At 45.6% G+C, this 13,825-nt stretch overlaps 1 protein-coding gene across 1 annotated transcript in view; it reads right to left on the reverse strand.

The window, feature by feature from the left end:
- Positions 1 to 13,825, reverse strand: part of MGAT5B (alpha-1,6-mannosylglycoprotein 6-beta-N-acetylglucosaminyltransferase B) — a 1,313,368-nt gene that overhangs the window by 498,377 nt on the left and 801,166 nt on the right. Inside the window, exons 5-6 of the mRNA XM_069654653.1 lie at positions 6,603 to 6,676; positions 5,717 to 5,887 (exon numbers count right to left, since the gene is read on the reverse strand). Of these exons, the coding sequence (XP_069510754.1) occupies positions 5,717 to 5,887; positions 6,603 to 6,676 (245 nt within the window). The remainder of the gene's footprint in view (positions 1 to 5,716; positions 5,888 to 6,602; positions 6,677 to 13,825) is intronic.

Genomic DNA, 13,825 nt, shown 5'->3' on the forward strand with positions numbered 1-13,825 from the left:
ACCACGACATGATGTTGGACATTGTGGTATAACATGTCATACTCTTGTACTGTATAATAGTGCATATATACAGAAATGTGCTGGTTCAGTGACCTCTGTTTTGAAAGAATCACATTGGAGGGGATTAGGGGAAAGCCTGATGTTGTATGTATTACAACATGTTTGTCAAATCTGCTCATCTTCCTCTGAACAGCCTCTCGGGGCTGCTGTTGCTGTTGGAATAATGATCGGAAAGTGTTTCAGGAGCAGTTGTGTTTATATGACCAATAGATGTTTCCAACATTGACCCAGAAAACAAACAAAAAAAAGTGGGAAAACATTAATACCAAGAGAAAACATGCATGCAATACGCAAAATATATGTGCTTGGCATCAATGTTCTGCCAGGACCCTTAAGAAGAACAGAAGAGATGCATGTGCTGATGAATATGTGTTTATCTACTTTTACAGAATTTCCAAAATTGTATCTCGTTAAGCAGAGCAGGTTATCCCTGTAATCCTCTCCATACCCCTCCACTATCTCTTGCGCAGCAATGAGGTCCAGTTTCAAACTATGCTGATGATACCCAGTGTTAGGCAAAATCATGTGCAGTACCCTTTGGGAACACTACACACAAGTGTAAGTACAATTTCACCTTAGGTACAAGCCTGTACTACAGAGTAAAGTGTTAGCGATGGCTGAGCAGCCAGACTTATCTGAAGAGTAAAGTGAGCAGTAGAACAAGTTACACAAAGGACCAACAATTACAGTGATTGAAACAAACACTTATTCAAGGTTTCTTGGTAGAAGAATATACATTTATTTACACAGTCAGTTAGAAACCATTACCCTAGCAAGAGCAGGTCAATATCACACACTAATAAACCACAAATACACAACCGGTATGTAAATGAACAAGTTCAGCTCCCCTAAAGTGGGAGCAAAATGGCACTTCAGATACTTTAAAAAGGGGTAAAAAGACAAGGTTATAAGAAAAGACAGAACAAATACTTGCATAGGCAGGGCAAAGAGGTTCAGTTAACTACAACCAGCAATTCATCTCAATAGGCCTGAGCCAAAGTCAATGGTTCGGTTCAGAGTCTTTGTATATGATAGCACAGTTTTGGTAGATAATGGTTAAGTCTTTGCGACAGAGTTTAGAAGAATTTGGCTAGGATAAAGTTTTACAAATGTTCAGGGAAGCACAAGCCTTCGAAGTTGAGAAAGCTTCCACAAACCTTTGCAATGTCCGAAAGGATTTATGGACCGCGTTTGCACAGTACCTTTGTATTGAAGAAGAGCTGTATCTGAGGCAGTTGTTCCTGGCAGTTCAAGCAGATGTTGCTGTTCCTAAACTTCAGTCGTGGGGACAAGAAGGAGGATGTTGGGAGGTTCCTGCACTGCCCAGGGATGAGGCCAAAAGCTTAGCAAGAGGTCGGTTTAAGGTGTGAGTGTCTTAAAATCCACAAGCTGGTTTCCTTCCTTCTGGCTATCCGGTTTTCAACAGCACTCTGATGAAAACTCAACCATATGGGGACGGTGTCCAGGTGGCTTACGAGTTGGTTGTTCCCACCAAACTCAAGGGAAGAGGTTAACCTTGAAGGGCTTCTCTGTTGATGGAGTTTCAGGCAATTCGGACCTGCAGCAGGGCTTCACCGGTCATCCAGGAGTTGCAGCAGTCCTCTTCCTTCAGCTCGTCTTCGGTTCTTTCGTTCCATTGGTCGACTCTGCTTTCCAAGTCCCTGAGACCTGCTTTTAACCAGTTTTCCCCAATTCATTCTAGCCTGGCTATCACTCACACTGCATGGTGGCTGTCCTTGCTTGACAGCCAGCTGGTCAATCATGCAAGAGTGCATTCAGGTCTCCTAGGAGACTAAGCACAGGGGGTTTTGGGCACCTCCCTCACATCCTGTCGACCCCAGACACTCAGGCGCCAGAGGAGGGATTCAGCACTGAAACCCACCAAAGGCCAATGAACAAAGGGACCAAACCAGGTTTGGCACGCAGAGAAAAACACAAGAAGGACCTTTCCTAAAAGAAATGGTGAAAAAAGTCGACCGGAGTCTGTTTTTACAGATAGGTCTTGGGTGCCATATTGAAAAACATGGCTGACCCGATTTTTAGCTACCATTGTTAGTGGTCGGGAAACATCACGGTAGTTTGATCTAAACCACTGCCGCTAGCCATTTAAAGTAGGAAAGGGTATCATTTGATTGTTACACAAGTGTTTTGACTCAGGGGAAGTGAGGCTACCTCTCCAGCACTTTATAGGAAGATAGTGTGTGCTGGGTCAGTAAATCGAAAGAGACTAGTAAATTCAATTTAACTTTACATGCTCTGGGAGACAATAGTCAGTCCCAGAGAAGGTGTTTAAACCTTGGGAAGTCTGAAAGACATCCCTGTGCCACTGCACTGAAGGTGCTGTGTGACACACAGAAAAAATGATGCCCATGGAGTTGTTTTAAAACTCCATAACCAAAGAACACAAAAGTAAAACACACATCAAAATACATGGAAGAGTGGGAAAAAAGGCTCACACTCTTCCCAGGTAGAAAAATAAAATCCTAGAAATCCAGCAAAGTTGCTGGGGGTCTCCAAAGGTAAGGGAAATTAGCACATTTTGAGAATTCTCCCTAACACCCAGCTGTTGTTAATACTGACTACTGACATTGTTAGAGACATTAATGATATTAACAACATCACAAAGTCATTGGTTTATGGATGAGAAACAACTGGCTCTGCCTGAATGATCAAAATACAAAATTACTTCTTAATACTGTCAAGAGCGGTGGTATCTCCAATGACTTCATGTCTATAAATGCTGATTTCATCCCCATACTGAGGAAAGCTAAATCCCTGGGCATCTCTCTCAATACTGAAATGAATATGCATGCCCAGGTCTCAGCCACTGTTAGTTCCAGTCCGTATTATCGTCATCGGCTTTGCCAGATAAATCCATTTATCCCTGACTCGAGTCCTTCTACCATAGCTATGGACATCATTGGGACTAAACTTGACTATGGCAATGCTTTGCCTGCTGGAGCACCGTTGTACGAGATTGTAAGGCTCCAAGTGACACAAAACGTTCTGGTCCTGGGAATAGATCCCTATTAAACATTTTGTGTCGATTTTTGATCCGACCTGCCCAAGCCATCAAGACTTTGCTTTTCTATGTCTATTTGAGTCAGTGATTTGCCTGTCATCACCACATTGGTTGCTACGGCCATGTATTTCTCCTCCACCATGCTGGAGAAAATCTACCGTATGATGTGCACATTTGTTTTTTAACTCTTTATTTCTTGTTTTTCAACAAATGATCAAAATATAACAATAACCAATATACAGGTCTTGGATCATCAACAATTCCAAAATTGCAAAAAAGGACCAAATAATATATCCAACAGAGCTAAAAAAATCACCCAACAACCAAAACCCAAATTCAGAACATAATCATGGTATGACACCACACCACACATAAGACAGAAACATAACAAGACGAGAGACAGAACACACACATACCCATACCCTGAACTCCCCCATACAATATTACTACACTTCACACTCAACACTCCAATCTATCAACTCCAGAAACATAACAAGACGAGAGACAGAACACACACATACCCATACCCTGAACTCCCCCATACAATATTACTACACTTCACACTCAACACTCCAATCTATCAACTCCAGAAACATAACAAGACGAGAGACAGAACACACACATACCCATACCCTGAACTCCCCCATACAATATTACTACACTTCACACTCAACACTCCAATCTATCAACTCCAGAAACATAACAAGACGAGAGACAGAACACACACATACCCATACCCTGAACTCCCCCATACAATATTACTACACTTCACACTCAACACTCCAATCTATCAACTCCAGAAACATAACAAGACGAGAGACAGAACACACACATACCCATACCCTGAACTCCCCCATACAATATTACTACACTTCACACTCAACACTCCAATCTATCAACTCCAATATAATTCATTGATGTGCACATTTCTAATGTTACAAATAAAAAAGAAAAGTAAATGCGACCCACCAGTATGGCTTTTTATCATGTAAATGCAGTTTTTGATACATTTTAGTTGGCTAACTGAAAATAATATGCAAAGATCGAACAAAGCATTAGCTTACAATGTTCCACAGACTTCTTCGTCAGATGATGTCGTGTAAAATGATTCGTAAATAGAAAGCCACAGTGCAGTTTGTTCACAAAATGAAAACCTCATTGGCCGAAGGAACAGAATGCATGGAAGTCGTTCCTTGTTTAACTCCCCCACACATAGAGCTGAAGCTCTGATTGTATCCCCAATCAACTTCACAAAGAGCCAGTTTTTACATTTGCATCAGGATCTGAGTCTTCCCTGGCATAGAGTGTAGAGGTCTCCCACAAGGCCCCACCTGTGCATGAAATAGAGGGTTCCACAAGCACTACCTCCTCTGCACAGGCTGTCTCTGGCTCAGCTGCTAGGATTCTCTCCCTATACAGAATTTAATACGCGTGGACCCCCATCATTGTTTGACACGACACCGCACCCTTAACCCATAAGATCTTTATGTCCATCCACACCTTTATTGATCTTGGTCCCTGCTTCCAAGTAAGTGGTGCATCCTCCGCACAGACACCCTCACTCTGGAACAAACTGCCATGATACTGCCGAGCCGTTGACCCCAAGTTCAGAAATAATCTGACAACACGTGTTATCTTGCTCTAGGCTCCAATTACACTTGGTGTGTGATGTAGTCTCAGGCGGTTGATAGCCCAAGGAGAGATGGTCTAAGCCCAAATGCCATGATATCATCTGTGCAGTGGCTGGGATCAATGTAATACACTTTGTAATCAATCTAAACGAGCTGTACAATATCGGAGTTGACCGATCCCGCCCGCGCCACTGTGTACTGTACCCGTGCAATTTGTGGTATTGCCGGTGGAAGTAAAATATCTATTACAGTGCATTATGCACCTTCTAGGGTAAACAGCTCCTAGCACGTGACCTTGCCCCATACATGGATGACTAATTAGTCACTTGGGAACTGTGGCGGAAATGTACTCCCTCTAACCCCAGTGTGCTTTGTGCCTGATGTACGTGTGGGATGTGTCTCATTAGATGTTACATGGGACAGGCAACCCCCTCTCACCTCATTTTATCCTGTACCTATCTGACCCTTGACATTTTAAGGTTTATGAGGTATGGAAGTCCCCCTCCTTCGCCGTGCCCCATACCTATATGACTTGTGGAACTGTGTACCTTGCAGGCAGTGGGATCTCTCGCTCCCTAAGCTGCTCTATGCCTGTATGACTTCTGCCAAGATGTTCCATGTAGGAGAGGACTCACGACATGTACCATTATGTACTATGGGGGATGGGGGGAGTGGATAGGAGACTCCCTCTCTCCAAACCCTTCCCTGTACCAGCATGACCTGTGAGTGGAAGTTTAAGTACACAAGTGGCATTTACTTTGCAACAATGAAGCTTCACTTTGCACACAGCACCCGGAGCATCACAGTTTGATCTCACCTGGACCTCCTATTTACGGCTCGACAACTGAAAATGGATGATCTTGGCAACATTAGACTGAGGGACATCGTATGCCGCAGGTGGTTTGAAACCAGAGTGTGACTCGTTCCACAATGTTAGGGATTATTTCAACACAAAATCAAAGGCAGGGACGGAAGGCGGTAACCATACCACGGAAAGCAATACCTGCTTCTTGGGAGGAGGCTTCATGATAGGTGATGCTCGAGTTTGGTTCCTCCAGGGTAGCGGCGGGCAAAACCACTCCACTTCACTGAGGTAGAAGAGGAAGGAACATTCTGTGCCATCAACACCGTAGAATGCATAGCAGGGGTCGGAGGTCCACTTGGATCTCATCCACTGCAAGCGGAAGAAAATTATCAAAGACGGAAGGCAACTTGGTTAGAATGGGGGGCAACAGATCACAGGAAAGCAATGGCACCCCAGAAAGCATGATATACAACCAGGAAAATCTGAACACTCCAGGAAAGGGGGTCATCAATGCTAGGAGCAGGCCCCTAAGAGCTAGGGTTAATATCAAATGATCTCTTTGCATGGTAATTAGTGAAGTGTTCTGCCATGCAGTAGCTAGGACTTAGTCTGCCATGCGTCCTGGTTTGGTCGGGCCTGTGGATTTCGCCTTAGTCTAAGGGGGGAGCAGACAGTTGATAAATCAGGAAGGGGCCACCCTGTTACATCAGGTAAGTGGAGAGGCAAAAGCAGACTGGTCTTTCTAGGAATGGCAATGTCCATAGTGGATTTAAATGCTGAAATACTGGCAGGGCTGAGAACCATAATTTATATTTGACTTGCACTACACTGTCAACCTTTGAGAGGAAACAGCCTATTGGGGCATTTTAAAGATTCTTTTTGTTGGCACGGTCACCTTAAGGCAACCTCACAATGGTATTGGTTGGTGCTTCCCAGTTCACACCATGGGCTTAAGATTGGTGGGAGAGCATGATATTACATGCAATAGACCTACACAGCCCAAGAAACAGGTGCACACTCTGCTGTATACCACCCAATCCACTCTCTCACTCAGCCCAGGTGAATTCAAAAAGTGACTACTTGCCTCCATTTTTCCAGAACAATCAGGAAACCTGGGGTCTTTTGGAACATCACACAGGTCTCGCCGCCCTCCCGGTGCTGCAGAGAAAGAATATGAGAATGGATAAGTTGGAGCAGTTTTCTAGCACTTTACTCTCACCCCTACAGCTCAAAATCACTGTGACCTATTGCCACCCCTAAAACCTAACATCACTGTGACCCGACAAAACCCTTGCAGCATAACAACACTGTGGCCCACTGCCACTCCTACAACACAACATCACTGTTATCCAACGAATCCCTTGCAGCACAGCATCACTGTGGCCCACCGCCACTCCCACAACACACCATCACTGCGACCCACCACCACCCCTACAACCCATCACTGTGACCCACTGCCACTCCTTCAACCCAACATCACTGTGAGCCAACGAATCCCTTGCAGCATAACAACACTGTGACCCACCGACACCCCCACAACACACCATCACTGACACCTACCACCACTCCTACGACCCAACATCACTGTGACCCACTGCCACTCCTACAACCCAACATCACTGTGACCCAACAAATCCCTCGCAGCACAACATCACTGTGCACCACCGACACCCCCACAACACACCATCACTGCGACCCACCACCACCCCTACGACCCAACATCACTGTGACCCACTGCCACTCCTACAACCCAATATCACTGTGAACCAACGAATCCCTTGCAACATAACAACACTGTGACCCACCGACACCCCCACAACACACAATCACTGCAACCTACCACCACTCCCACAACACACCATCACTGTGACCCACCACCACATCTACGACCCAACATCACTGTGACCCACTGCCACTCCTACAACCCAACATCACTGTGACCCAACAAATCCCTCGCAGCACAACATCACTGTGAACCACCGACACCCCCACAACACACCATCACTGCGATCCACCACCACCCCTACGACCCAACATCACTGTGACCCACTGCCACTCTTACAACCCAACATCACTGTGAGCCAACGAATCCCTTGCAGCATAACAACACTGTGACCCACCGACACCCCCACAACACACCATCACTGCAACCTACCACCACTCCTACGACCCAACATCACTGTGACCCACTGCCACTCCTACAACCCAACATCACTGTGACCCAACAAATCCCTCGCAGCACAACATCACTGTGAACCACCGACACCCCCACAACACACCATCACTGTGACCCACCACCACCCCTACAACCCAACATCACTGTGACCCACTGCCACTCCTACAACCCAACATCACTGTGAGCCAACAAATCCCTTGCAGCATAACAACATTGTGACCCACCGACACCCCCACAACACACCATCACTGACACCTACCACCACTCCTACGACCCAACATCACTGTGACCCACTGCCACTCCTACAACCCAACATCACTGTGACCCAACAAATCCCTCGCAGCACAACATCACTGTGAACCACCGACACCCCCACAACACACCATCACTGCGACCCACCACCACCCCTACAACCCAACATCACTGTGACCCACTGCCACTCCTACAACCCAACATCACTGTGAGCCAACGAATCCCTTGCAGCATAACAACACTGTGACCCACCGACACCCCCACAACACACCATCACTGCAACCTACCACCACTCCTACGACCCAACATCACTGTGACCCACTGCCACTCCTACAACCCAACATCACTGTGACCCAACAAATCCCTCGCAGCACAACATCACTGTGCACCACCGACACCCCCACAACACACCATCACTGCGACCCACCACCACCCCTACGACCCAACATCACTGTGACCCACTGCCACTCCTACAACCCAAGATCACTGTGAGCCAACGAATCCCTTGCAGCATAACAACACTGTGACCCACCGACACCCCCACAACACACCATCACTGCAACCTACCATCACTCCCACAACACACCATCACTGTGACCCACCACCACCCCTACGACGCAACATCACTGTGACCCACTGCCACTCCTACAACCCAACATCACTGTGACCCAACAAATCCCTCACAGCACAACATCACTGTGAACCACCGACACCCCCACAACACACCATCACTGCGATCCACCACCACCCCTACGACCCAACATCACTGTGACCCACTGCCACTCTTACAACCCAACATCACTGTGAGCCAACGAATCCCTTGCAGCATAACAACACTGTGACCCACCGACACCCCCACAACACACCATCACTGCAACCTACCACCACTCCTACGACCCAACATCACTGTGACCCACTGCCACTCCTACAACCCAACATCACTGTGACCCAACAAATCCCTCGCAGCACAACATCACTGTGAACCACCAACACCCCCACAACACACCATCACTGCGACCCACCACCACCCCTACGACCCAACATCACTGTGACCCACTGCCACTCCTACAACCCAACATCACTGTGAGCCAACGAATCCCTTGCAGCATAACAACACTGTGACCCACCGACACCCCCACAACACACCATCACTGACACCTACCACCACTCCTACGACCCAACATCACTGTGACCCACTGCCACTCCTACAACCCAACATCACTGTGACCCAACAAATCCCTCGCAGCACAACATCACTGTGACCGACCGACACCCCCACAACACACCATCACTGACACCTACCACCACTCCTACGACCCAACATCACTGTTACCCACTGCCACTCCTACAACCCAACATCACTGTGACCCACCACCAAGCCTATAGCTCAAAATCACTGTGACCCACCACCAGCACTGAAATATAATATCACTGTGGCCCACCACCAGTGGCCACCTTGTGTGTCTGTGGGCCAGTATCCTTCTTGTGTGGATTCTCAAATTGTTTATTGGAAACAAACTTAAAGCAGTAAACCCTCATTACCTGTAAAGTGTCTGCTTTCAACTTGTTCCCATTAAGTATTTTTTTAAACCGACCATTATTTGGTGACGGCTGAAGAACACTTTTCAAATGCATATTATATAAACGATACATTCACATTGAAAACATATATGGATACTTTTACAACACGTCTTCCACATCTTTGCATTACTTCTGACATATGGTTCACGCTTCTTACCGAATTCTGAAGACTAAGATGCGCGCTCGAAGCCTAACAATTATCCTTCAATCTCGCAGTCATTAGGGTTAATTAGAGGTGTGCCGGTATCCCGCCGGTAATTCCGGCGAGATACCGGCAAACTGACCGACCGTTGCTGCCGCCTGATATCCCAGTGTTACCGGGATATTACAGGCAGTGCAAAGGGCGGCAAATCCCCATTCCATGCAGTCCAATAGGACTCCATTAGCACCAGCACTGGTAATACCGTGCCAGTAATACCTGCATTATATTGCCAGTAGGGGCCTGATTTACCTCCAGCTTTTGGCTGGAGGTAAATCAGTGACACCTACCAGCAAACGTGTGGTTTGGCCATGCGGTAAAAGTGCAAGTAAAAGATTTGGAAGCATTTTTACTGCACCGCCAAACCTATAATGACCCCCATGATCTCCTGATTACATTGGAGTTCACGGTTTAGCCTCAGTTGAATGCTCTTTTGGTGGATCTACTCCTCGTCATGTGTCAAGCTGGCTCAGGTGCTTGGATACTGTGAGCTGAACATGGGCTTCCCCTGTAGCTTTTGCCCGGAGATCAGTTTGTGGCAGTTGAATTGAGAGTTAGGATGGTGTCTAGGGCAGCCCACGTTGTCTACACACTTCCACAGACCGAATTAAATATAGATTATTATGTTCAGGTGGGCCCTCTTATGCTATTAAACCCCCTATCAGCTGATTATGGATTCTATGTTAGTGTGGTTGAGGGTGGGTAGGTCATGCTTTCTGCAACAGCATGATTGCACCATGCCACATCTAGGGCATGGGAAACGTTGCATTGAGGTTTACACAGACCACCGGCAAAGTATTTTCTTTGCACGGGTCAATTGATGCACAATTCCCTGCACCAGTTCAAAATTGTCCAGAACTGACTTTCGTCCACTGGATTAAATTCAACTGAGGTGGGCAGCTGTCACACAGTAGGGGTGGCTGGGCTGGAAGCATCAGATCTACCATGTGGATGGCTATGTGACTGCTCTCAAGAAGCTCTCCATTTCCTTAGTGTCTCAGGAAGACGGTTTGCCAGGGGTTGCCTTGGAACCAAAAACAGAAAGTGCCCCCGGACATCTTTTTAGAAGTGACCCTATATCAGACCCTGTGAGTGCATGTAGCAAGTAAGCTCGCCCCCTCTAAGTAGGATTTGGGGGTTCTCCAACCAAGTAAAATTGGAAAAATGCACCCAAAAGTGGATTTTAAATTCTATTCTTTTATAAGAGTGCAATTTCGTTTAAATTATAAAAGGATCTCAAGCATTAATATCAATAGTATTTCAACAACCAGGTGTTCTTAAACTTAGCTATAATCTTTTATTTTATTTCTTTAAATAAAGCTATGTCCAAAATGAGAAATATAGAATTTTAATCAGAATTACATTTAAAAAAAAAATATATATATATATATATATATATATATATTCCTCCTCTTCCCTCCCGTCCCCTCCCCCTCCTTCTTCATCCACATTTTCTTGTTGAGACCTTCAGTATTTGGACACTTCCATATTTGTTTCTTCTCTAACATCGTCTCTTCCTTCTTTGAATGTTCTTTCGTTTTTCTCAGTGGACACTTACAGAACCTAGGGACCCGTATCTTCATCCTTCTTCCACCTTCTCACCTTCACGTGAACCTCGCCAACCCTGCCTTATCCCTGCCCTTCATTCCTGACACCACTCGTTGCGGTGTGTTGTACTCCGCTGGTGGAAATCTCAATCCCCTTCTGAACTTCTCACCCTCTCTTCCCTGCACTTCCGATTATGGTGCGGCCCTCCTCTTGCCAAGGAACTTGTGTACACTAACCTTCTGGATTCTCTTTCGGCCTACCCTGATGCCTGTTTCTGGCCCTTAATTGTATTTCCCGCTACCCCTAACTCGTCCCTCTAATCATCCCACTCTGCACCTGAACTTGCCTCTTACTTTTCTTCTACAGTTACTCTTCTCTGTTCATCTAACATCTCTTCTTCTTTGTCTCCCCCTCTCCCTGTCCATTGAGCAGCCCCGCCTTCCTCTTTCCTTCCCCTTACTGCTTCTGACATCTCTTTCTTCCTCTCCAAAGCTCACCCTACGACCTCTCCTTCAGATCCTCTTTCTTCCTCTATTATCTCCATGGTCGACCCTTGCCTTTCTCCGTACCTTGCTCTGCTCATTAATCTCTCCATTCAGTCTTCTACCTTCCCTTCTTTATTCAAGCATGCCTCCATTCTTATGATCCTTAATAAACTGTTCCTTGACCCTTTGCTCCTTTCTACCTATCGCCCTATCTCGCTTTGTCCTTTCTTCTCTAAACTTTTAGAATGTTTTGTCTATTCTCAACTCTGCTGTAATATTCTTCTCTTTTTCCAGTCTATCAGTCCTGTTTTCACCCTTTACATTCTACTAAAACGTCTCCCCTTTCCCTTATTTCTGGTCCTACTTTATTTGTCGGACGATTTCCATACCGTTGATCACTCTCTTCTTGTTTGCACTCTCTCTAGTCTAGATTTTGGTGGTTCTGTCCTAAAATGGTTTAGCCCTTACCTTATTAATTACACTTACTCTGTGCCTTGGGCTGGTCTTACCTCTGGTACTCTTCTTCTCCAGTACAGGGTCCTAGGGCTCAGACTTGGGTTCCCTACTTTTCTCTCTTTATGGGATCCCTCTTGTCTCTATTATTTCTTCTTTTGGTATATTCCATCAACTGCACACTGACGATATGCAGCTTTTTTCTTTTTTTTTTTTCCATAGATTCTACTCTTGTCTTTTGACAATTCAGTCTTGGATGTCAACTCACTTTCTTCATTTAAATCCCTCCAATACCGAAGTTCTTTTCTTCCCTGCTACAACCTACCCTCTATTTCCTTTCCTCCTTCTTCTCTTCCCATTTTTCTTTCTGCCTGGATCTTGGAGTCATTCTCGACTCATCTCTGTATTTCTCTATTCATAATGCTGTTCTCTCTCACTCCTGACGGTTCCAGAGTTTCAATATTTCGTAGGCAGGGATATTTCTTTCATTTTCTGCTACAAAAATTATTGTTTCTTCTTCTTCCTTTTTACTGTTCTTCACTTCTACTAGGTCTTTCTGCAGTACATTGCTCTCCTCTTCGTTCTATCTATACCTAAGCTGTTTGCTTTCTTTTCGCTTTATACTCCTGCAATTCTACTGCCCCTGCTCTTGCCTCTCTCCGATGGCTCCCCTTTGAGTCATGGCTTTTGTTTAACTTTCTTTGTCTAGTTTTCAAAAGCCTTCACGGCCTTGCCCCTCCCTATCTTTCTTCTGTTATGTCTTTTTATGTTCCATCACGTCCTCTTTGTTCTCAGTCCCCCGTTTCCTTCTTAATGTTCCTCGTCCTCCTTATGCAAATTCCTGGTTCCCTTCTTTTTCCCTCCTGGCCCCAAAACACTGGAACGCGCTTCCCCTTTCTCCTTGATCTTTGTCTTCGTTTCCTGTCTTCTGGTCATAAATTAAGACCTGCCTTCTTACTGGTTAACCTGTGCTTTTCAATTTGCTTTACATTCTTTGTAGCGTTTTTACCTCTGTACATCGCTTTGGCGTTTAAATAAAAATCAAATCAAAATATGACTATTTCACTTCTTAATCAGCACTACGAAAATGATATACATCTGTACATTCTGTGCATTTATTTCACTTCACAACTCTTAGACAGTAACTGATTAATATTATCTCATAAACTCAGAAGTGAAAACATCAACATAATCGTACAGCCGGGCTTGCACCTTGCCCAGACAAAGTCAGTATTGAGCGTTGCTGGGTCTCTAGCAAAGTTGTGTCCCAATGCAGATCAAAAAGTAGTTAAATATAACTTAATAAGTGACATATAACATGTATTAATAGTGAGGAAATATCCATACTGAAAGCTTTATAACACATTCTTTGCTTCAAAGGGATGTGGAGATGAGGAGAAATGGAAGAGAAGGGTGGTGGACAAGAGGAGCATACAACCAGGTTACCCCCTCCCTCCCCCAAAGAGGCTCACATGCAGATGCATCGCTGCCGTCTACCCACGCGCCCCACCACCTGATAACAGAGCGCCCTCCCATTACCTAGCCTTAGGGAAGACTACAATTGATCATGTATATCGTGCTTCATGGCGGACTGCAGCCTCTAGGCGCGGTAC

Source organism: Ambystoma mexicanum, chromosome 3q (genome assembly GCF_040938575.1).
Source record: "Ambystoma mexicanum isolate Mex_15411 chromosome 3q, UKY_AmexF1_1, whole genome shotgun sequence".
Lineage (NCBI taxonomy): Eukaryota > Metazoa > Chordata > Amphibia > Caudata > Ambystomatidae > Ambystoma > Ambystoma mexicanum.